The sequence below is a fragment of the Rhipicephalus microplus genome, chromosome 7, assembly GCF_043290135.1.
Source record: "Rhipicephalus microplus isolate Deutch F79 chromosome 7, USDA_Rmic, whole genome shotgun sequence".
In the NCBI taxonomy this organism is placed as follows: domain Eukaryota; kingdom Metazoa; phylum Arthropoda; class Arachnida; order Ixodida; family Ixodidae; genus Rhipicephalus; species Rhipicephalus microplus.
The window spans coordinates 132,615,549-132,641,588 of NC_134706.1; the positions used below are offsets into that span (position 1 = coordinate 132,615,549).

Here is a 26,040-nt window from a genome sequence, read left to right on the forward strand (position 1 = left end):
CCGTCAGAAGCAAGCCTGTCCACGATCCTTGACGTACTGAAGAAGTATTTTTCGCCGAGACCATCGGAATTGGTTGCAACGTTCAAGTTTAATTCAAGAATACGTCATTCTGGTGAAACGGCTGGAGATTTCTTCGCTAGCCTGAACAAACTTGCTGACGATTGTGATTTCGGCTCGTTTCGAGACAGAATGCTTCGTGACCGCATCGTGGCAGGCATCAACGACGAGACAATGCAGCGACGACTGTTGGAGTCACCAGATTTGACCCTTGATACCGCAAAGAAGACAGTTATCGCGATGGAAGCGGCGAACAAAGATTCTCGCGCGCTGTCAACAGCCATGCCAATGACTGTTGCGCCGACGAATGCCGTGTCACGTGATACAGGAAAGCAGAAGCATAAACCAGTTTCTTGTTTCTGCTGCGGAGGCAAGCATCTGGTGACGCAGTGTCGACATGCAGGTAGCGTATGTCACAAGTGTCGAAGCAAGGGGCACCTGGCGCGAGTATGCAAGGGTAAGGCAGTTACAGTTACGAGCGCAAGTGGTTCAACGTTTTTGTCCCGGAAGCATCAGTCAATCCATACCGTAGACGACTAAGAAAGCCGTTCTGAGACACCGGCACCGCAAGTCTACAAAATGTGGCAAGTGCGCGCACCGGATCACGACGGTAGCCCGTACCGGGTTGAGGTGTCCGTGAATGGAACTTCACTCATTATGGAAATTGACACGGGAGCAAGTGTGCCTGTCGTGTCGGAAGAGACCTTTTGCCGCATATTTCCGTCTTGTCGTCTGGAACCGTCAAGCGTCATGCTGAAAGGTTACACCGGTGAGCTGTCCGCGGTGCAAGGCAGCCTGCCTGCGACTGTACGACTGGAAACCATGAGTGCCGGGACGTGTTGTACGTCGTCCCAGGACGCTGCCCTTCCCTTATGTTTCGTGGCTGGATAAAAGGCCTCGGAATCGAGCTGCGCAATGTGATGGACGTTAAGGCTATCACGTCGGCTGAGGGACTCGTCGCTGAGTATGCGAGTGTTTTCGACGACGCCTTGGGAACATTCAAGGGAGTGTCCGCGAAAATAACCATCGAAGACAACGCGAAGCCGCGGTTCTTCAAGGCTCGCCCTGTTCCGTTCGCAATGATCGACCGCGTCAACGAGGAACTGATGCGCATGGAACGAGTTAAAGTGCTGCGTCCAGTTAAGACTTCGGAATGGGCTGCGCCTATCGTGCCTATCTTGAAGCGAGTGGCCAGATTCGGATATGTGGCGACTTCAAGGTCACTGTTAATCCAGTGACAGTGCCTGAAAAATACCACGCGTTGAAAATACCACGCGCGATACCACGCGTTGAAGACCTGTTTTGCCGTCTTAGCGGTGGCGAGAAGTTCAGCAAATTGGACTTGAAGGATGCGTATTTGCAAGTTGAACTGGACGAGGCATCCCGCAAGCTGGTGACAATCAACACACCAAAAGGACTGTACCAATACACGCGTTTGCCTTTTGGCGTCACATCTGCTCCTTCAGTTTTCCAGCGGGAGATGGAAAACCTGCTACAAGGGTTCAGACACGTTGTGGTGTACTTCGACGATGTTCTTGTGACTGGACGCGACGACCAGGACCATCTAACAAACCTGGGCCTAGTCCTAACCCGACTGAAGCAAGCTGGGCTAAAATTGAAGCTTGACAAGCGTACCTTCCTGGAACGACAAGTTGAATACCTGGGTCACGTTGTCACGGCTGCGGGGTTTCAACCCAACCCTAAAAAGGTAGAGGCTGTGCTGAAGGTGCCTAGACCCGAAGATGTCAAGACATTACAGAGTTATCTAGGCCTAGTCAACTTCTACCGCAAGTTTCTGCCAGGGCTGTCTAGTGTGTTGCATCCCTTGAACGAGCTGCTTGTGGCCAAGGTGTCGTGGGAGTGGCGTGAGGATCATGAACGTGCTTTCCAAAGGAGCAAGGAGCTACTTGTTTCAGCAGCAGTGCTGGCGCATTATGACCCCAAGAAACCCGTGCTTCTCGTATGCGATGCGTCAAGGTACGGCGTTGGCGCCGTTCTGGCCCATAGAGAAGACTCGGGGGCTGAACGACCAATCGCATTTGCATCGCGAAGTCTCGCGCCAGCCGAGCGAAATTACAGTCACATCGACAAGGAGGCTCTTGCGCTCATGTTTGGCGTAACCAAGTTCCGACAATACCTCTGGGTACGCGAGTTCGAGGCTATTACGGACCATAAACCATTACTGGGCTTTCTTTCTCCCGAAAAGCGCGTGCCTGAGATGTGTTCACCGCGTATCATGCGTTGGGCTCTGATGCTTGGTGCGCACAACTACAAGCTCATGTACCGGCCGGGAGCAAGCATTACCAACGCGGATGGTTTGAGTCGCCTACCACTACCAGGGTACGCTCAACCTGTGGAAAGGCCAGCGGAAGTTTTCATGCTGGAGGCTGCTTATCCTCGGGTGCTACGGTCGACTGTAGTCGCGGAAGCTACTTCCAAAGACCCAACCTTAGCGAAGCTACGAGAGGCCTTATGGTCTGGAGCTGAGCTACGTGACCCCGAGTTCAGGTTCTACGCAGATCGAAAACTTCAGATGAGCGTGCAAGAAGACTGTATACTTCTGGGATCGCCAGTGGTCATCCGAAGTGCATTACAGCAAGAAGTGTTGCGACTCCTTCATGAGTGGCACCCTGGAATGACCAAGATGAAGGCTATCGCCAGGAGTCACGTCTGGTGGTCTTCGTTGGACAAGGACATTACCGCTGCAGTTCGCCAGTGTCAGATCTGCCAAGAACACCAGAGGGTTGCGCGGCCGGTAGCGATGACGCCATGGCCGTTTCCGGACAGACCATGGTCTCGCCTTCATATTGACTTTGCTGGACCTTTGAAGAACCGCTACTTGCTGATCGTTATCGATGCATTTTCAAAGTGGATAGAGGCCGTTCCTATATCTACACTATCGGCAGAGGCAACTATCCCATGCCTGAGGGTTATGTTTGCTACTCACGGATTGCCAGACGTAGTGGTGTCCGACAATAAACCAGCGTTCGTGAGCGAGGAATTCAAACTGTTCCTGCATCGAAATGGCATCAAACAAGTATTGACACCCCCATACCATCCAGCGTCAAACGGGGCTGCAGAACGGGCAGTTCAGTGCATCAAGTCAAAGCTAAAGAAATCGGCTGGAGGGAATTTTTCATGCCAACTTGCCCGTATTCTTTTCAAATACAGGATTACTCCCCACGAAACTACCGGGTGCTCACCAGCGGAGCTGATCATGGGCCGTAAGTTAAAGACTGCTCTAACGTTGTTGCATCCAGACATGAAAGCTAAGGTCTTGCTGAAGCAGCTCAAGCAGAAGATTGTCCATGATGGTGGAGCTCGAACCACACCACCCGCAAGACCCGGAGACTACATCTACGCACGGAATTTCCGTTCGGGGCCAACCTGGATGCCCGCAAGAGTGACTGACAGAGCCACCGATAACATCGCTGATGTCGTTTTGTCAGACGGTAGGTGTTGGCGGCGCCATCAAGAACACCTGCGGCTGAACTTCGCCCCATTTAGTGCGCCTCCTGGACTGCCGCCTGAGAGACAGACTTCTTCACCGACGCCAGTGTTACCGCCTGTGCAACAAGCTACGTCAACCACGGAGTGCGTGTCGGAACGAGCGGGTGTGCAACCGGCTGAGAAACTAGTTCCGCTACCCAGGAAGTGTGAGTCGGAGCAATCGAGTCCAGTTGCTGAGCCGTGTCCTGAATCATGCAGCGAAAGTGGGACCGCAACACGCGATCTGGTTGTGCCTACTAGCCATGAAAGTACGCCAATGCTGCGAAGAAGGACGAGGACAAAAAAACCAGTTGTGCGTTTCTGACCACGAAGGCCGCTAAACTATCGTTGTTTTGTTTGTTGGTGGGGAGGAGTGTAACATAATAGCCACCGCAACACGTGCTGATATGTGATGTGTGATATGTGATATGCATCGTGTTACGTCAGCACCAGGTTGCTATAAAAGATGAGTGCGTAGGAAATAAAGGCCAGTGTTTTTCCACGGTATCAAGTGTGCTGTTCTTCCGTCAGCTGCTCTCCGCGAGTTGGCTATGACAGTCAAGGAATTTTGAAAAATGGCGGCCAAGCCCTACTCACTTGTTACGCTGCAGTGCACGTAACTGAATGTTGAAACCAACAGAAGTTTAACCTACTCTGTGCCTACTTCGCCTCCGTATTTCGTGAAAGAGGTGACCGAGCTTGCTGTTGGCGAGACCGAGCTTGTTGCAGTCTTGCGAAGCAAAACGAACCCAGCAAAGCCGCTGGCGTCGGTGGTTTTTCTGCTCTTCGTGCATTGCAAGACGGCCACTTGCCAGCAAAGTAAGCAGTACTGTCTTTTCTTGCTTCTTGTGTACGAGAATCTTCGAAGTATACACCACCGTATAGCGTAGTAGTGTTTGCGAGCCGCGGCAACAACCGCGTGACAGCGCATCCATCCCACGTTCGCCCCTTAGTAGATGGCATATTCGGCGGCGCGGGGCACGTCCAGTGCGAACGACGCTGCGTTTCGGTGGCAGGGGAATTTCGGTCGCTGTAGAAAGCGGATGTTTCAGTGTGAAGTAGGCATTAGTCAGGCTATGTCAGGCATTCGGCATTGCCGTGGCGTCCACGTAGGGGGAAGGGGTGTTTAGTCGGGCTATGTCAGGCATTCGGCATTATCCGCCGCGTCCGCGTAGGGGGAAGGGGTGTTTAGAAGAAGAAGAAGGCATCTGATTCCTGCATACTGGCAGGAAGCACGGTGCACCGCCTACCGGCAGGTGTTAAGTCATCGCTCTCACCTCCCTTTTCCATGGCAGCAGCTGTGGACGTGTGCACTTACCCTTGCCGGACTCACAATTTCGGCGCCGCAAGCCAAGGCCCTCGTCGTTCACCCTCGTGCTGAGGCCCGACGATGTCTGCCGTGCCATCAGCTAGATTCTGCACCGATAGTTTGGAGCAGTGACGTCCGCTACCTCGGCTTCACAATAGACAATCGCCTCCGATGGTTTTCGCTAGTGCGGCGCGTACTCCAGACGGTGCGTCGCGTGGAATTGACTGTTCGACGTCTACTCGCCCGTGGCAACGCCTGCCCCGCTGCTTTCGCCTGCTCTATATACGAAGTGATAGCTCTATCTACCGTGAACTACACACTGCCGATCTGCAAACTCCAAGCACCACAGTGGCGACTCATAGACCAAGACTAACGCCACGCCATCCGCATGTGTCACGGAATGCCTCGTGGCTCTCGTGTGGCTGAGACACTGGCGGAAGCTCGCGCGTGGTTTGCGTCGCTCATGGCAGACCTGCGCGCACTGTGCCACTTGGAGCGTCCCCACCTGGCACCCGATGCTGGCCTCTTGGTCGCGCGGTTACGTGCTGTGCCAAGTTCTCATGTGGGCCAACTGCTGGACGTCTACAATGGTCTTGTGGCCGACGATCCCGCGCGCCCTTCGCGCTGGCCGCCGCCTCAGCGGCGAGCACCCCGTCGAGTGAATCTGCACTTGCAGGGAGTTTGATCGAAGCGCCACACTCCACTCAGTGCCACGACGCAGGAGGCTGAGGCGCGAATGTATGGGGACCTGGCAGAAAGGACGCAAGTGTTCTCTGATGGGTCCGTCTGGCGAGATGCCTCTGCTGCGGCCGCCTGGACAACAGCTGAAGTAGTCGGGCTTTTGTTGACTGCCGACCTCCTACGCGAGTCGCCAGCCGTCAGAAGCGCAGCAATATTCTGCGACACAGAACCTGCCCTGAGTCAGCTCGCGAGGGAGGAACGAGGCCCGCTTCTGGCTCAGCGTGCTGCACGCAGCTTAATGGTGCTTCATGAGCGTGGCTAAGATCTTGTGCTCCAGTGGCTCCCATCGCACGTCGGCATCGCGGGGAACGAGGCTGCAGACGAACTTGCCAAACGAGCACACTTCGCCGACACCCCGCTAATTGATTACGCAAGCTCTTTCGACTCGGCACGCAACAACCTTCGCCGGGTGCTAACGTGCGCGCATCCCGACGCTCGGGTTACCACCAAACATCCCCCTCCTTTCATGCCAGCGACTGGTTTCACCCGCTACGATCGAGGGCTCCTCCTGGCCCTGAGGACCAGCTCGGTGTGGCGATCTGAATGAAGGCATCTTCTGCGCGGCGCGAGCTGTACGAACTGCGGTGACGGCGGCGCGGTGGACACACTGTCCCACCTCTTGCGCGAGTGTCCTGCTTAAGGTGCCTAGATCAAGGGACCTTAGTCCTGCTCTCTGTGAAGCGCGCAAGCGGCTCGTGAAAAGATACTGTCTCGTCGGATTGCCATGTGCGACCCTGCTGGACCTCCTTCACCTTACCGGCTACGAGGACTATCGCCGCTCTGTTCTTGTGGCCTTACTGGACTTTCTTGAGGACACCAGCTTGACCAAGCGACTTTTATAAGCCGCTCCCCACGTTGAAACACGCCCTCCTCCCGTTACGCTAGTTTTCTTTTTTTTCTCCGCCTTGATTTCACGCCCTCCCCTATCCTTTCAGCCTACTTTCTTCACCCTAACTGTCTCTTCATTTCCCGTTCCCCCATGAGTGTACTGGTTGAGGTGTCCTCACATAGGAGAGAGTTATCATGCACTCCACACTCCATTTCCTTACCTTTCTTCCTTTCCCCCCTTGTTTTCTAAAGAATCCCTCCCCCTTATCCTCGCCCCTAGCAACTGGAGGATGTGGTGCGAGAGAGTGTAGAAGCAGAGTTATTCAATAATATTGAAGTATGATTGAATAACTCTGTGTATAAGAGGGCAGGGGCTGTGTTTATTTGCTCCTTCTCTCACCGTTCACTCTCAGTCCTCCCTGCGCCCCATTTTTCCGTCTCCTCGTGTCTCGCTCTCGACCATTGGCTGGTTGGGCGCCGCTAGCTAATAGAGCTAGAAATGCATACCGCGTTTCTCGCGACAGAAAAAATGGCAGCATATCCACGGAGTGAATGATAGATAGTGGGGCGAAGCATCCATCCGTCCATTCGTTCTTGCTTCCGTCCATCCATGCATGCGTCTGCGTGGCTGACCATGCGTTAAACCGCCCGTCCGTGCGTGCGTCTGTTCATGCGTCCGCACGTTCATCTTTGCGTCAGTCTCTGCTTTCGTCCATGCATGCTCTCCTGCGTACGTCCATGTATCTGTCTGTGAGTCTGTTCGTCCACCTACTCGACACTTCAAGTACCACCATCTCGTCTCTTTTCATCATATATTCCTCATATAGAAGCACCGCCATCCAGCGGACATTCCAAGGACTGAACGAGAGGAGGCGCACGCACACTTTCTTACGCCTAGCGCTTCGTGTTTACTTCCCAACTTTAACCACCCTGAGTTCATGATATATACTAGTTCACTGTACTCATGGCACTGTGGCCCAACGCTCGCTAAGCCTTTCTAAAACCTAGGAGGTTACGCCCAGCGAGTGTAACGTAGCAACCCTTTCTTGTCTTCTGTGCGTTTTTGAATAATAAAAAAATTCGCAGCGTGCGCGTTAGCTCAAAGCCGAATTTTCCTGTCTCTCATTCCACCTTAGCAGCAATTGGCATGTACATTGAGCACTATCTTCCATTGCTCAACAACGCACAGAAGAAATTTCTCACCAGCACCACGTTGGAAGTGAAAATGTTATACTGGGTATACACGACTTCAACGGCTGCGAGGGACGAACGGGTGCCGCTGTAACGCGCTTCGCCCATAAAACGGTACGTGCGGCGAACGGTGATCTCCGCTGCACGGTATAGGCACGTCACACTGACCAGAAGAAGCTGCGTTGCTAACACTTCCCCGTCTCAAAGTCTTCGACATTCGCCATTATGGGCACGCCGAAAAAAGACGCGAGCGTACGTTTCCCGTTTATCCCTGCCATAATCCGGCGACAGATGCAGGGCGCGAGACGTGCGCGTGCCGTTCCATTTGCACGAACGCCGTTTCAAGGTTGCTTTTAAATGCGAAGCATTTCTAGTCGAACTTCGGCGACTTTGAGCGTATCTATCTATCTATCTATCTATCTATCTATCTATCTATCTATCTATCTATCTATCTATCTATCTATCTATCTATCTATCTATCTATCTATCTATCTATCTAGCCACCTATGACTTTTAGCTCTCCTGGCTGTTTGGATAATGGTATCCATAACAAACTTGGTATTGTATACCACGACTATTTGAATAACTTATTTGACAGGTTATACCATTAAAATCCTGATATACATGTCATGAATGTCATGATTTACATTTCATGGTCCTGAAGCTCTTGCGGTGGTATCGTTCACATGACATGTTCCAAAACTGGTATGGTATGACATGATTGCATGACCAACACGAGCGACAGACGCTATCATGAAAGTCATGACATGCGTTTCATGTAACAGCAAGACTACAGCCACACTTATGATGCACTCGCGGCTGTTTCGCTAGCGTCACATATACTACAGTTGGTATTACGTTACGAGAATGGATGACGAAGGTATGTGACTGCTGAAAACATGATAATCATGAGATGCGCGTCATGTAACAATATGACTACATGCTACGCTCATGACGTGCTCGCGGCCACTTCACTGGCTTCACATGTACCAAACTCGGGATGACGTGACGTGAATGGGCGACATAGTTCAATGAGACATCCAAACATGATAATCACGACATGCGTGTCATGTAACAACAAGACTACATTCCATCCACACACATGATGCGCTCGCGGCCATTCGCTAGCTTGACATATGCCAAATTTGGTATTACGTGACGCTAAGGGATGACGAAGGTATGTGACTAGTGCAAACTTAATGATCATGAGATGCGTGTCCTGTGAGAACATAACTACCTGCCAAAGTGAAGGCGCCCATACATTTCAACATGAAGTGGTGGGCGTGCTCGCCGGCGTTCATTTTGTCGCGTCACGCCGGCGTCGCCACGTCAAACGCTGGTCCTGCCATATACTCGCAAACGTGTCCCATGCTGCGTTGCTTTGACGCTTGTGCGTTTCAGTTTGTCCAGCGTTCGTCCATCATGACGGACGGACAGACGGAAAAACTTTATTTCAAAAAAAAGAAAACCCTGCAGGGTTACCGGCCCGGGCTCAGGCCACCCCGACGTTTTGTGCGGTGAGGCGTAGCCTTTCCACCGTTGTCTGGGCCCGCTGAATTGCCCACAGTTGGTCGTGCAGATCTGAGCTAGTGAGCGCACTTAGCCAACGCTTCTCGAGAAGGTTTGGTTTTATAATGTCCTCTCGGTATACTACTGCGACCTGTGTGCATTGCCATAGAATATGTGCGATATGTGCGTGTTCGTACTTACAGTGGGCACAGCTTGTTTGCGGGTATTGTCTGGAATTTACTCTGTTAAGGTGTACTGGATTTGAAAAGGTTCTGGTTCGCAATCTTCGCCAATGTGTTCTTAAGATCTGCCTAGGTGTTTGTGGGGTGGCTGATATTCTTCCCGTTGTCGCTTATAATGTCCCAATATATCATGATACGTGACCAGTCTGTCTCTGTCGTCTTGTATCGCTTATTCATTATTGTCATCACCTTCATCGTCCCTATCGCCTCCACCGGAGTCGTCCCCCCTTCTGTGGTGGGTGTGGGGGCCGGGCCATCGCTATCCGAGTGGTGGTGGGTTAGTTCTCGCACGGTTCGGTGGGCCTTCTTTCTGAGGTTTTGAGGGATGGTTGTGTCTTCGATGTTTAATTCCCCCATGTGCGCCGGGATCTACTTGAGGTATTTGGGTACGATTTTGCCGTTCCGGAAGTTTTCTGCTCTGCGGTTCAGGATTTTGGCTGCTTCGGTGGAGACCCATTCCTTTTTGAAATTCCCAATGACCATCTTGTAGTCACTGATTATTATTCTGTCGTGTTTTCGACCATTGACTACGGCCAGTGCAATGACCATTTCTTCCGCTGCCTCCGACGATCTTGTCCATACGGAGCCCACGGTCAAGGTCTTCCCTTTTGTGTCGATGACGACCATTGCGAAGAAGGAGCCATGCAGAATCCTATTACTGATATGTTTATTTCGGGAATACTGGGCGGCGTCTACAAAAAGCGCACCCTCCCGCGTACCGTGGTGTTTAAGGATCATTTTCGTGCGGCTTTTTCGTCTTCTAACGTTGTGTGCAGGGTGCATATGTTTGGGGATGTTTTCCGTAAATATAGCGGACCAGACGTCCGGGTGAATCTGTGCCTTGGGACCTTTCATTCCGTAGTAATTATTAGAGATCTTTTCCATGATTTCTCTACCCGCCATGGTTCCAGACAATCGTTCGAGTTGCGCTATTCTTTGTGCTTCAGCGATCTCGTCCAGCGTGTCATGTACTCCGAGTTGTAGCAGCGTTTTGTTCTTTGTGTATTGCGGTAGACCCAGTGCAGCTCTGTACGCTTTTCTAATCCGCGCGTCGAATTTGTCTTTCTCCGCTTTGTTCCAGTGGACGAACGCCGCTACGTACGGGACATGGCTGATCGCGAAGGCCTGGACGAGTCGTACGACGTTTCTTTCTTTATTGCCCCTTTGTTTATTGGATACTCTTTGTATTAACCTAACGGCCGCCATGACTTTCTTTTCCAGGTGCGTTACAGTTTCCCTAATGGTTCCCCTAGCTTCGATCTATAGACCCAAGACTCTGATATTCTGAACCAAAGGTATCGATGTGCCATTTCTAGTGGTTATCCTGATTCTTTTGTGTAATTCTGCTACGTTTCTGTAATGTTTGCCTAGTCTTTTGGGGTGGTATAGTAGCATTTCTGATTTTGCCAGTGAGCATTCTAATCCGATGCCATCCACATGACTCTCAACTGCATCCACCGCCTCTTGAAGTATATTGTCCATCTCGTCTTCACTGGTGTCTTGAGTAGTCCAAATCGTAATGTTGTCTGCATAAGTTGTGTGATTGAGGCCTTTGATTCACTCTAATTTTTCTGATAATCCCATCAAGATGAGGTTAAACAGCATCGGGGACACGACGGAACCTTGCGGTGTGTCAGCACTGTCCATGTCCACTTGGATGCTCTCCTCCTCGCTCAGTCTAACCGTGGCAGTTCTTTCCGTAAGAAAATTTCTGATTTACTTGTACGTGTGCTCGCCTAGGCCGAGTTGCGCAATTCATTTTAGAATGGCTGCGTGCAAGACCATGTCGAAGGCCTTCCTTACATTTAGCCCGATTATTGCCCTCATGCCTCGTCCAATGGGGTCTATGACTTGCTCCTTTAGTTGTATCATGGCATCTTGTGTGGAGAGCCCTCTTCTGAAGTTGATCATGTGTCTGCGGTATACGTTGTTAGACTCAAGGTAGCCGTTAACATTGTTCAAGCAAGCATGCTCTATTACTTTACCGACGCAAGAAGTCAGGGAGATGGGCCGCATGTTCTGGATTTCTTGGGGTTTACCCGGCTTAGGAATGAGGATCAAGTTGAATTTCTTCCATTCGTCGGGTATCTTCCCGTTTCTCCTGCACTCGTTGACGAAGTCTATCAAACGGCTCGTTCCCTGGTCGTCCAGTTTCCGGAGCATCTTGTTGGATGCTTTGTCGGGACCTGGAGCTGACTTGCTAATGATGGTGTGCAGGACTGCCCTGATTTCTTGCTGTGAAAAGTCTGTGTCAAGATCTTCGTTTGGAGAACCGGAGTATTCCTGGTGTTCGACTGCCGGGGGTCTGCCGAGGTAGAGCTTGACAATTTCATCACCCAACTGATAAATGTTCCCTTTATACTTGTGTCTTAACTTGGTCATTTCCGCTTTCACCGCTGTTTTGGTGGCCGACGTGTCCAGCAGGTGCTTGAGGATTTTTCATGTCTTGCCTGTGTTTAGGTTGCCGTCCATGGCATCGCACAATTCGTCCCATTCCTGATGGCATAGCCAGGTACAGTGTGTTTTGATGTGCTTGTTTAGCTCGGCGAGTTTTCTTCATAAATTTCGATTGTGTTTTTGCCTATGCAGCCGTTTCTGGATAGATTTTTGGCTTCGACAAGGTGTGCAAGCCTGCTGTTCATCCGCATTGACAGGGTTCCGCAACACTCATCTTCTTCTTCTCGTCGAGCCAACCAGTCATCCCACTACATTTCGGTTGTGGCTTTTCCTACGTCTCGTAGAAGTTCCTTTCTCCATTTTTCTGTTTTCGATGGGTCTCTGTTCTTTCTCGTTTCTGCTTTTGCGGAAATTGTCCCAATATACACGCCTGATCATCCATTCGGAATTCCTGGTAGAAGGATTGCCAAGGGCGATGCTGAGCATCCTGTGATCACTTCCCAGGTCTTCAAAGGTGTATTCCCAAGTGATTCGCCTGGCGTTCTTGCAGAGGGTTAGGTCTGGCGTGGTGTCCCTGTGAGGACCTACACTGATTTTGGTGTGCGAGGCTTGCTCATTCAGAATGGTTAGTTCGGCCTTTTCAATGAGGTCAGCAAGGTTTTTTCCTTTCTTCAACGAGTGCCCATATCCTCACTGCGTGTGTGGAGCGTTAAAATCTCCTCCAATAACAAGTCGATTGTCACCTGGGATTTTCATCATTTCGTTAATTAGTTCTTAGAAATTATGCTTTAGGCCCTTTTTAGACGGGCTGCTGTATACGCTTAGGACAAAAGTGCTGCTCTCCTTCTTGCTGCGTGGCACGACTTCTATAAGAATCTGGTTGATATCCGTGACTTGCTTCGTATTGTGTGAGATAGGAATTAGCCCCTTCTTCACAAATGTGGTCACGACTATGTCTCTCCCCTTTCCTTTTGTGCGTTGTGTGTGGCACCCCCCCGGCAATTTTGGCGTGGTCGAATGTCTTCTGCAAAATGATGATCTCAGGTTTTTTTCTTTTTGTGGTGATTTTGATTAGTGGCGCCATCGATGCTTTTTTATTAGAAAATCCACGGCAGTTCCACTGCCAGATGACGAATTTTGTCATTTTGGTGCCCGCCATGTCTAAGAATTTTTTTTCTCTATCTCTTCGAGCCGCTTGTCGTATTTTAGGGCCGGCGCCTTGCTCTCCACCTCACTGTCGCTAAGTCGCACGACCAGCGTCTCGAACATTTTCTCCATTTTTTTATCATGTCCTCGAGGACGTCTGTTTTTTTTTCGTGCTAGAACGGGGCCTCTTGATCTCTTTTTCTGAGTGATTTTGCTCTTTCGTCTTCGTCAGCGGGATTTTTCGCTTGGTGCCTGGTTGCTCTGTTTCCACTGCTACCATTTCTGCCTCCTCATTCTCTCTCTCCCCTGTGGTTTTGGTCACTGGCGTGGAGAAGGCCACGATGGCGGTCGACGTAGGCGACGTCTGTATCTGCATTTTAATGAGTATTTCATAAAGTGTTTGCTGTAGTTCATCAATTTTTTAGCTAATTCACTGTTTTGCTTTTTTGCTTTTTATAGCTCCTGTCTGAGTAGCCTGTTTTCCGTTCTGTATTCCTTTACGCGCTTCTCTATGTCTCTGTAATTATCCCCAGCGTTACTATTATTGCTGGAGCTTGCCGAATCGTGATTGGCCACTACGTCTGACCAGCCCACCTTGTCTGGCGTCTTCTGTTCTCCTTGCTGCTTCGTTGTCGCTTAGGGCGTCCTTCCCCACGAGGTGGATCTCCGCCCGCTCATGGTCCTGGGTCTGTTTCTGGACCTTGACCCCAAGCGACGTAGTCCCCAGGCTCCCAGCCTAGACTTGGATCTGGATCTGGACCTTGATGTGGGTTGACGGGGTGGTTGTGTGTTGCTGCTTCCCCAGGTGTCCTGGTCTGGTGAGTCGGCTTCCCGCTGGAGTTCTTCCTCGTTTCTCCTCGCAGCCCACCTTCGTTGCTCTACGAAGTAAAGCGTCTTAAATGTAGCCCTGCAAGTCCAGTCTGCAGTGGGATGTGCGTCCCCGCAGAGCTTGCACTTGGGAGTGCATTCATGGTCTCTGGTAGAATTTTTGGCCCCACACGCTGGGCACAACTTGTCTGTAGGTCTTGAGCACACATCGGGCCAGTGCCCGAGGCTTCCGCACTCGTTACAAAAGTCCACTTGCTTCTGGTAGAGGGAAACTTTCATCATGATGCTGTTGAAGTAAGCCCACAGGGGGACCCTGTTGCCTTCGTACGGTAGTATCACGCTGGTAGTGCTCCCCAGTCTCTTGGCGTACGCCAATGAAGAGTTCCTCGCGTTCACCAGTGCATGCATGAGCTTATCGTGTGTGTATTTTAGGGGAATGTTGCGGATTATCCCCTTGGCCATGTGTTCCGGTGACCAGACGTACGCGTTGGTCTCGTACTTCTTCCCGTTGATTTTTAAATCCTTGATTTTGAAAATTTTCGTCGCCGTTTTCTGATTCGGTGTGCTGATCACCAAGATATTTTGTGTAGGGTTGGGGCAGATCGTGAAGATTTCGTCGTTGCTCAGCCCTGCTTCTTGCCGTATTGCTTCGTCAAGGCTAGCTCTGCGCGTCTCTTGGTCTGACGATTATCTTGATGTCATCTGCAGGTAGCGTTGGCATCTTGCTTGCTTGTAAAATCTTGCTCGCGATGCTCTTCCCACCTCTGCGCGTCAGGCTTCTTGAGCGGGTGCCTTTCTGTGTTGTCTGTTTGCCAGAGCTCACACGGCCCTTCCTTTTATACGTGACTTCGATCCAGCCCTCCACGTCGCCATCAGCGTCTCGTCTCGTTGGATCGCTATCGTCCTCTCCGAAATCATTGCTTGGAGTTTCCCCCAATTGTGCATAATCTACGTACGTTTCGGAGGTGCGTCCAATCCATTGGCTTACAACTCGGCACCGTTAATCACCCTTCCCGAGGCCGGCGTCGGCCTTGTCGGTGTAGGCTTACCTGGGCACCATTGTAGCTCGGGTGGTTTTTCACATCGAAAAAGCTTCAAAAATAGTCTCTCACCTATGTTTTTAGTGTCAAAGTGTTTGGATAGACCCGCTCTATCTGGTGGTGGTCGATTGCCAGGTATTTGACTTGATAAAACTGCAGAAGACATTCATATAAGGCTAAGCCGACGTCCGCAGCGTTGCATTGCCCAGCAGCGTCTCGTCCATCACGAAAAGAGGAAGGCGCAGTGTTGTCTGGGTAACTCATCAGCATAAAGTAATGTTACTCTATGTCATCGGCGCGAAATGCAGCATTTCGTATTTCGCGCCAGTTGCCGTCGGACCGCGCCGACGGACGTTGTCGTGCCTGCCGTGCGTTTCGCTAACGTAGCGTCGGTGTACCCAGCGTGCGCGCGCACCAACACTACATTGCACAATCTTGGGTCTTTCATGATGCACTCGCGGCAGTTTTGCTAGCTCCACATATACCAAGTTTGGTGTCGCGTGACGTTATGAATGATGAAATAGATGATTGGTGCAAACATAATAATGTTGATACACGTGTCATGTAAGAACATGACAGCACAGCACATTCATGGCGTGCTCGCGGCTATTTCGCTAGCTCCACATATAGTAAATTTGGTATCACGTGACGTAAATAGATGACGAAGGTAAACGACACATCCAAACATGATAATCATGACACGGAAGTCATGTATGGCATCATTTATCTCCACCTCCTAAGGTTGTGCAGATTTTAAAGTGACATATCAAGATTTCTCATTCATGCTTCGCATGTAATCGAGTACCACTGTACCTGGGATCTGCCAATGTTTAAACGCGCAGCATTTATTAGTGAGCTTCGGTGACTTTGAGCGTATCTATCTATCTATCTATCTATCTATCTATCTATCTATCTATCTATCTATCTATCTATCTATCTATCTATCTATCTATCTATCTATCTATCTATCTATCTATCTATCTATCTATCTATCTATCTATCTATCTATCTATCTATCTATCTATCTATCTATCTATCTATCTATCTATCTATCTATCTATCTATCTATCTATCTATCTATCTATCTATCTATCTATCTATCTATCTATCTAGACGCCTACGACTTTCAGCTCTCCTGGCCGTTTCGGTAATGATATCAATACAAAATTTGATATCGAATAACATCACTGTGTGACGAGCATAATTGACTAGTCCTAACATGACTATCATGATATGTATCACTGTATCATATGTATCATAACGTGACTATCATATATACGTCATTATTGTTGTGATTTATTTTTCAACGTCTTGCTGCTCTTGCGGTGGTTTCGCTCACACGGCATGCTGCAAAATCGGCATAGCATGGCATGACTGCATGGCGAACATAAGTGACAGACCATAACGTAGAAATGATGACATGCATGTCATGTAAGTTATGATTCATGACTAAGCGCCACGCTCTTGGTACCCTCGTAGTCGTTTCGCTAGCTTCACATATATCAAATGTGGTGTTACGGGACATGAATGAATGACGGAGGTATGTGACTGGTGCATACATGATAATCATGAGATGTGTGTCATGTAAAAACATGTTTACATGCCATAATGCCCTCGCGGCTGCTTCGCTAGCTTCACATGTACCAAACTCGGCATTACGCGACGTCAATGAATGACGAAAGTATGTGACTGATGCAAACATGATTATCATCAGTGGTGTGTCATGTGAAAACATGACTACATGCCACAGCAAAGGCGCGAATATGTTTTGACGTGGTGCAGTGTGCGTGCTCACCGGCGCTTGCACGCCAATCGCAGCTCCTGCCATATACTCGCAGGCGCGTGCCGCGCTGAATTGCTTTTACGCGTGCGCGTTTCAGAGAGTCCGGCGTCCCTATGTCACGAAAAGGAGACGCAGTGTTTTCTGGGTAACGCATGGGCACGAAGTGCAGCATGTCGGATTTCACGCCGGCTGCCGTCGGGCCACGCCGGCGGACGCTGGTCGCACCGGTCGTGGCTGGCGTAAGACAATAAAGTGCTCGCGTTTTGCTAACGTAGCATCGCTGTGTCCAGCGTGCGCGCGCAACAACGCTACAAATGAGTATATTGGGCTCGTCATGATGCGCTCGTGCCCGTTTTGCTAGCTTCACATATACCGAACTTCGTAGTACGTGACTTCAATGGACGACGAATTATATGACTGGTGCAAACGTGATAATCCTCACACGCGTATCATGTAAAAACATCACAATAAACCACGCTCATTGCGTGCCCGTGGCCGTTTCGATAGCTCAACATATACTAAATTTGGTTTGACCTGACGTGTATAGATGACGAAGGTAAACGACACATCCAATCATGATAATCATGACACGGAAGTCATGTACGACAAAATTTACCTCCACCTCGTAACGTTGTGCTCATTCGCCAAGAAATATCAAATTTTCTCATTCGTGCTTCGCATATCATCGATTCCAACTGTAAATGGGATCTTCTAATTTTTTTTGGCACGGCCCTTGCCCACCAGTAATCAAGGGTCACCACCTGCGAAAGCATAAGCTCTAACTTGCACTACTCTGCGCAGGGAGGAGAGCTCCTTGGGAACTGACGGTGCATTTGTTGCCTACAAAAATGCTATGCAGCTGAATGAGGATTGCAGTATGTGGTTACACACCGAATTTTCTCCACCTTTGGGACAGTGGTGCTCACGAAAATGTTCCGAACAAAGAATTTCCTATAAGTACATAGAGAGAAGTCTGGCGCTAGTGTTTATGAGAGTAGCAATGTATGACACTTAAAATAGCATGGAGTAGTGTGTAATACATGAATTTGCGTAATTATCTCAATTTCAGATCGTTTGTCTTCGGGTGGTTTGCAGCTGCTTTATGAGGAAACGACAATCAGCAGGTGTTCCGGCGTTGTACTTTATCACCTTAATCTTCTAGGCTCGACAAACCAAATGAGGTCAAGAAGTTGGAAAATGGTGTGTTCTGTCCTTCGAAAAAAAAAGCCAAAACACTGCAATAAACTAAGCCGCAAAGACGTTTGAAGCCCGCAAGCACGAAGACTAGGCGAATATAATGTACTACCCATGGTCTACCCTTTCCACGGTTGGTGAACGATCGCAGCACCTGAATGCATTCTACTTTTTAGGAAAGTCCTTCGTTCTGCTATAGCCTCCGAGATGGCAAGCACGTGGCGTGTAGCACCCGCCATTTCGGAGGCCATGGTTCTACATGCACAGAAGCCGTTACGTATGCTGGCGTTGGTACATCCCGATGTCAGTACCGTGTGATTTTGTAACTAGCACTGCTTAATTATCAGGAAGCTACGCTGCGGTGGTTTAGTGGCTTAGGAGCTCGGGTGCTGACCCGCTGGTCGCAGGGCCGATTCCTGGGTGCGGTGGATGCATTATCAATGGAGGTGAAAACGCTGTAGGCCCGTGTGCTCAGACTTGGGTGGACGTTAAATAACCCCAGGTGGTCTGAATTCCCGCGGAGCTCTCTTCCACAGCAACTCTCATAATCTTATGGTGGTTGGGGATGATTAAACACCATATATCCATCAATACATATCACGGGAACGTTACTATGACGGGGCGAATCGTTCCTGTGCTAGAGAACGATCATCAACATTCAACAAATGCTACTCGTGTTCAACAAGCTTTCAGTTGAGGAATAATTTGAGTTGAAAAGCAACCTGGTCAACTTTTTGATGTCCGCTGAGGTGAAGCAGTGGTTTTGGTGCCTTTGCTGCTGACGCGAACGTCACAGGCTCGATTCTGGCCATGGTGATTCCATTTCGATGGAAGTGAAGTGCCAGAAGACCGTATTCTGTTGAATGCTAGTGCACGTTGAGGTATACCAGATGGTCGAAAATTTGGAAGCCCACTTCACCATATTTTCATCATAATCAAAGTGTGTTTTTGGGAGGCACGTAGAACCCTACATATAGTGTTTATGCCTAAATGTTCTCCTGGGAAAAAACAAAGCGTGTTTTTAGTCTTTGTTAACTGTGACGTCCTAGCAATATACCCGTTGGCGTTTCTGGCCATGAAATAATTTGCCCCGTTTGGCAATGTGAATCAGAAAATGTGAATCAATAAACTGAAGAAATGAGAAAGGAATTTATGCGCAAAAAACAGAGCACATCACAGAGCGAGACGCGAACACCGGCGTGCGGTGTTGCGCTTTTGCGCAATACTTCCTGGCTGAAATATCACGCCAGCTAGTCTTAGTTCAAACATGTGCTATTGAACGAATGAGAGAGTCAATCGTAAAAAATCCCTGATGTCTGTGTTCTAAAGGCACATTAACTTTCTTCCTGGCATCCATTATCAGGGTACTTGTGCTAAGATCAAACTTTCACGATTTCAACTTACGAGTACAGTACCTGGAAGGCGTCAGGTTCTTGGTAAAGTAGCTTTTGTGGTCCACCAGGCGCTCCAAGTTTAGCCAGCCCGGTTTTCGCAATCCAAACTACCGAAAGTGCGAGAGTGAACGCGTGAATATGCATAATGAGCTGTACCGAAGCAAGGTTTCTAGATCGGGCGTACATTTATGCAACAAACACTTATCGTCTACAAAGGACCAACGGTTCTGAAAGTTTTCCACAAGATGGGGCTATTAAAGTTTGTTATTGCCTCCAAATAACGCGTGCTGCACTCTTTTATGCCACGTGTAACAAGCGCACTGACTTGGATTTGTTGGCCTAAATTAGACTGCCCAGTAACGCAACATTTCGAAACAATTTAAACTTCTTGTCAAAGCAAACGGCCAAATGAAAAAACAGTGCAGTTGTCAGATGAAAGAGAGGATTTAGCTGATGTCCTGATTGATGCTTCTCATGAATAATAACAAAGGTAAATTATTTGCTTTTTGTAATAGAAGTTGGCGATTTGCTTTTACACGTGGCTGTTCAAGAATGAAACACCTGTTTTGGCTCTTTTTATAGTTTTCCCCAAAGATACATCTCCTATGAAAAATTGGCCTGTAGCAAAATATTGGAATATTCTCTACTACGTTTCACTCATTTTATGAATGTAAGAGAATCATTTGACAAGTTTGATAAATATGACGCGTGACTTGGTACAGTCCTGTGAGCAACGACGAAAAAAAACCAAGAAAAAGGCTACAACAAGCGACAAAGGCGGCTTTTTACTGTGGCTTCGTAATTATCGCAAAGCTGCTTCATCGCAAATGTTTGTTTGAACCTAAAAACAGCACAGTAATTTGTACAGGGTAAATAAACTACGGAGAGTTTCAGCTTAGGTTAAAATCAAGGTTGTTATTACTGAAAGGGTGACCGATTTCGCCAAACCTGTCGTTAGAGAAAAATTGTGCTAGTCGTTTTAGCATAGGCTGTAACCTATTTTCTTAGAGGTCAGCGTACAGCGGGATGGCTAAAAGCTTAACATTTCTGCAGAAGTGCACTTTTGCAAGTGAGCATTGAGAAAAGGAATCGCCTAAGAGCTACTCGATGACAGAATGCCACTAACCGTTATCAAATGTGCCATATGTTAGAACGCGGTTGCCAGGAAGCATATTGTAGAAAATCGTTAGCTCTATAGCGAACAAGTCAAGTATCTTAACACAGTTCTCAGAATTCAGAACATTGGTCAAGTGGTCCTACAGCAATATTCCAAGGAATGAATGTAATAGCACGTGAGGTGTTTTGCTGTAAAGCTTTTTGAATTTTGTCAAATGCGTGCGCTGTTTAGAATATTTGTTGCAGCCTCCGTACGGTTGATGTCTGCTTTATAATAGTGTAGCCAACCTTTTTTGAAAAGTGTTTTACGCCAAGGTGAAAATTACCCCACTTGACTTTTCACAACTTCTTTCATAACACTACGCTTTACCCTGCACCTAGAAATACCAGCCTGTAACAATGATAGCGTTCAGATAGCGTACACTATGAATCTTTTAGGCGAAAGGGCTGCCTCCGTGGTCTGGCCACGTATATATGACCATACGATGATGACATCTCATGACGCCCTTTTCTAACATCACATTGTGATGTCACAGTAAGGTCCCAATGCCTTCAGGATGACCTCAATAATTCTGACGATATTTCAAGCCACAAATATATCATGAGGTGGCGTTATTATATCATGATTGTTTGCAACACTCAAGTACACACCAATCAACACTCTTTGTGAATTACACGATATAAAAAGATTTTACCTTAGTAACTGAAGCCGATACCATTGACGTACTTCTAGAAGTCCCTTGATGCAACCAACAGGTGGGAGACGACAAAGAAGCAAAAGACAGTCATCCAAACAAAAAAAACGAGCCTTGTACAAGTTTGCTTTATGTATTACCTTTCGTTTTTTACGATGGTGAAACTAGAATTAGGACAGTGTCTATTGCGATCTGTGAGAAAATTTACCGTTTGTATATGGTACGCGGAGATTCCACATCTTGCGCTGACAAATAATGAGCGAAGTGTTGAAATTACCCTACGAGAATGCCCTACTACCCCACGCATCCGAAAAATTCCGAAAATTACCCTACATTTAGCAACCCTGCTTGCTACCGAGGAAGTGTGCAGGAATCTGGTAATGGAGGCCTGAAAAGCGAACAAGAAGTTAGGTTTAATACTCAGGGCCATGAACATTTTTAGCGGGAAGCATTCTAAGGCACATTGAGTGTCTGTCTGTCTGTCTGTCTGCCTGCCTGTCTGTCTGTGTGTCTGCCTCTATCTATCTATCTATCTATCTATCTATCTATCTATCTATCTATCTATCTATCTATCTATCTATCTATCTATCTATCTATCTATCTACCTATCTATCTATCTATCTATCTATCTATCTGTCTATCTGTCTATCTATCTATCTATCTATCTATCTATCTATCTATCTATCTATCTATCTATCTATCTATCTATCTATCTATCTATCTATCTATCTAGACGCCTACGACTTTCAGCTCTCCTGGCCGTTTCGGTAATGATATCAATACAAAATTTGATATGGAATAACATGACTGTATGACGAGCATAATTGACTACTCATAACATGACTATCATGATATGTATCACTGTATCATATGTATCATAACGTGACTATCATGATTTGTCATTGTTGTCGTGATTTTTATTTCAACGTCTTGCTGCTCCTGCGGTGGTTTCGCTCACATGACATGTTGCAAAGTTGGCATGGCATGACAGCATGGCGAACATAAGTGACAGACCCTAACGTAGAAATGATGACATGCATGTCATGTAAGTTATGATTCATGACTAAGCGCCGCGCTCTCGGTACCCTCGCAGTCGTTTTGCTAGCTTCACATATTCCAAATGTGGTGTTACAGGACGTGAATGAATGACGGAGGTGCATAAGTGATAATCATGAGATGTGTGTAATATAAAAACATGTTTACATGCCATACTCATGATGCCCTCGCGGCTGATTCGCTAGCTTCACATGTACCAAACTCGGTATTACGCGACGCCAATGAATAACGAAGGTATGTGACTGATGCAAACATGATTATCATCAGAGGTGTGTGTCATGTGAAAACATGACTACATGCCACAGTCAAGGTGCGAATATGTTTTGACGTGGTGCAGTGTGCGTGCTCACCGGCGTTTGCACGCCAATCGCAGGTCCTGCCATATACTCGCAGGCGCGTGCCGCGCTGAATTGCTTTGACGCGTGCGCGTTTCAGAGCGTCCGGCGTCCCTATGTCACGAAAAAGAGACGCAGTGTTTTCTGAGTAACGCATGGGCACGAAATGCAGCATGTCGGATTTCACGCCGGCTGCCATCGGGCCACGGCGACGGACGCCGGTCGCACCGGTCGTGGCTGGAATAAGACTATAGAGTGCTCGCGTTTTGCTAACGTAGCGTCGCTGTGCCCAGCGTGCGCGCGCATCAACGCTACAAAGCAGTATATTGGTCTCGTGAGGATGCGCTCGTGCCCCATTCGCTAGCTCTACGTAAAACGAACTTCGTAGTACCTGACTTCAATGGACGACGAAGTATATGACCAGTGCAAACGTGATAATCCTTACACGCGCGTCGTGTAAAAACATCACAACATACCACGCTCATTGCGTGCCCGTGGCCGTTTCGACTGCTCTACATATACTAAGTTTGGTTTGGCGTGACGTGTATAGATGACGAAGGCAAAGGAACCATTCAATTATGATAATCATGACACGGAAGTCATGTACGGCATCATTTACCTCCACCTCGTAACGTTGTGCTCATTTGCCATGAAATATCAAATTTTCTCATTCGTGCTTCGGATATCATCGATTCCCACTGTAAGAGGGATCTTCCAATTTTTTCAGCAATGCCCTTGCCCACCAGTAATGAAGGGTCACCACCCGCGAATACATAAGTTCTAATTTGCACTACTCTGCGCAGGGAGGAGAGCTCCTTGGTAACTGACGGTGCATTTGTTGCCTAAAAAAATGCTATGCAGCTGAATGAGGATTGCAGTACGTGGTTACACACCAAATTTTCTCCACCTTTGGGGCAGTGGTGCTCACAAAAATGTTCCAAACATAGAATTTCTTATAAATACATAAAAAGAAGTCTGGCGCTAGTGTTTATGAGAGCAGCAATGTACGACACCTGAAGTAGCATGCAGTAGTGTGTAATAAATGAATTTGCGTAATTATCTCAATTTTGGCCCGTTTGTCTTCGGGTGGCTTGCAGCTGCTTTATGACAAAACGACAATGAGCAAGTGTTCTGCCGTTGCACTTCATCACCTTAATCTTCTGGGCTCGACAAATCAATTGAGGTCAGGAAGTGGAAAATGGTGTGTTCTGTCCTTCAAAAAAAAGCCAAAACACTGCAATAAACGAAGCGGCTAAGACGTTTGTAGCCCGCAAGCACGAAGACTAGGCGAATATAATGTGCTACCCATGGTCTACGCTTTCCACGGTTGGTGAACGATCGCAGCACCTGAGTGCATCCTAGTTTTCAGGAAAGTCCTTCGTTCCGCTATAGCTTCCGAGATGGCAAGCACGTGGCGTGTAGCACCCGCCATTTAGGAGGCCATGGTTTTACATGCACAGAAGCCATTATGTATGATGGCGTTGGTACATCCCCGATGTCAGTACCGTGTGGTTTTGTAACTAGCACTGCTTAAATATCAGGAAGCTTCGCTGCGGTGGTTTAGTGGCTTAGGAACTCGGATGCTGACCCGCTGGTCGCAGGGCCGATTCCTGGGTGCGGTGGATGCTTTATAGATGGAGGCGAAAACACTGTAGGCCCGTGTGCTCAGACTTGGGTGCAAGTTAAATAACACCAGGTGATCTAAATTCCCGGAGCTCTCTTCTAAAGCATCTCTCACAATCTTATTGTGGTTGGGGGTGATTAAACACCACATATCCATCAATCCAAATCACGGGAACTTTACTCTGACGGGGCGAAGCGTTCCTGGGCTAAAGCACGATCATCAACATTCAACAAGCGCTACTGGTGATCTACAAGCTTACAGTTGAAAATTATTTAAGTTGAAAAGCAACCTGGTCAAATTTTTAATGTTGTCCGCTGAGGTGAAGCAGTGGTTTTTGGTGCCTTTGCTGCTGACGCGAATGTCTTAGGCGCGATTATGGCCATAGTGGTTTCATTTCGATTGAAGTGAAGTGCCAGAAGCCCGCATTCTGTTGAATGCTAGTGCGCGTTGAAGTATACCAGATGGTCGGAAATTTGGCAGCCCACTTCATCATATTTTCATCATAATCAAAGTGTGTTTTTTGGGAGGCAAGTAGAACCCTACATATAGTGTTTATGCCTAAATGTTCTCCTGGGCAAAAACAAAGCGTGTTTTTGGTCTTTGTTAACTGTGACGTCATAGCAATGTAACCGTGGGCGTTTCTGGCCATGAAATGATTTGCCCGTAGGCAATGTAAACCAGAAAATGTGAATCAATAAACCGAAGAAATAAGAAAGGAATTAATGCGCAAAAAACAGAGCACATCATAGAGAGAGACGCGAACACCGGCGTGCTGTGTTGTGCTTTTGCGCAATACTTCCTGGCTGAAATACCACGCCAGCTAGTCCTAGTTCGAACATGTGCTACTGAGCAAATGAGAAAGTCAATCATAAAAAAAGCCCTGATGTCTGTGTTCTAAAGGCACATTAACTTTCTTCCTGGCATCCATCATCAGGGTACTTGTGCTAAGATCAAACTTTCACGATTTCAACTTACGAGTACAGTACCTGGAAGGCGTCAGGTTCTTGGTAAGTTAGCTTTTGTGGTCCACCAGGAGCTCCAAGTTTAGCCAGCCCGGTTTTCGCAATCCAAACTACCGAAAGTGCGAGAGTGAACGCGTGCATATGCATAATGAGCTGTACCGAAGCAAGGTTTCTATATCGGGCGTAAATTTATGCAATAAACACTTATCGTCTACAAAGGACCAAAGGTTCTGAAAGTTTTCCACAAGATGGGGCTATTAAAGTTTGTTATTGCCTCCAAATAACGCGTGCTGCACTCTTTTATGGCACGTGTAACAAGCGCACTGACTTGGATTTGTTGGCCTAAATTAGACTGCCCAGTAACGCAACATTTCGAAACAATTTAAACCTCTTGTCAAAGCAAACGGCCAAATGAGAAAACAGTGCAGTTGTCAGATGAAAGAGAGGATTTAGCTGATGTCCTGATTGATGCTTCTCATGAATAATAACAAAGGTAAATTATTTGCTTTTTGTAATAGAAGTTGGCGATTTGCTTTTACACGTGGCTGTTCAAAATTAAACACCTGTTTTGGCTCTTTTTATAGTTTTCAGCAAAGATACATCTCCTATGAAAGATTGGCCTGTAGCAAAATATTGGAATATTCTCTACTACGTTTCACTCATTTTATGAATGTAAGAGAATCATTTGACAAGTTTGATAAATATGACGCGTGACTTGGTACAGTCCTGTGAGCAACGACGAAAAAAAACCAAGAATAAGGCTACAACAAGCGACAAAGGCGGCTTTTTACTGTGGCTTCGTAATTATCGCAAAGCTGCTTCATCGCAAATGTTTGTTTGAACCTAAAAACAGCACAGTAATTTGTACAGGGTAAATAAACTGCGGAGAGTTTCAGCTTAGGTAAAAATCAAGGTTGTTATTACTGAAAGGGTGACCGATTTCGCCAAACCTGTCGTTAGAGAAAAATTGTGCTAGTCGTTTTAGCATAGGCTGTAAGCCTATTTTCTTAGAGGTCAGCGTACAGCGGGATGGCTAAAAGCTTAACATTTCTGCAGAAGTGCACTTTTGCAAGTAAGCATTGAGAAAAGGAATCGCCTAAGAGC

At 47.8% G+C, this 26,040-nt stretch overlaps 1 protein-coding gene across 2 annotated transcripts in view; it reads right to left on the reverse strand.

The window, feature by feature from the left end:
- The window catches only part of LOC119179755 (uncharacterized), a 77,308-nt gene extending 52,100 nt beyond the window's left edge, over positions 1-25,208 (reverse strand). Inside the window, exon 1 of one of the 2 annotated variants that reach the window (XM_037430882.2) lies at positions 24,961-25,208. In XM_037430882.2, the coding sequence (XP_037286779.2) occupies positions 24,961-25,083 (123 nt within the window). In that variant the 5' untranslated portion in view covers positions 25,084-25,208. The remainder of the gene's footprint in view (positions 1-24,960) is intronic. The other variant, XM_075868301.1, reaches the window with a different exon arrangement.
- Between the last annotated feature and the right edge of the window lie 832 nt (positions 25,209-26,040).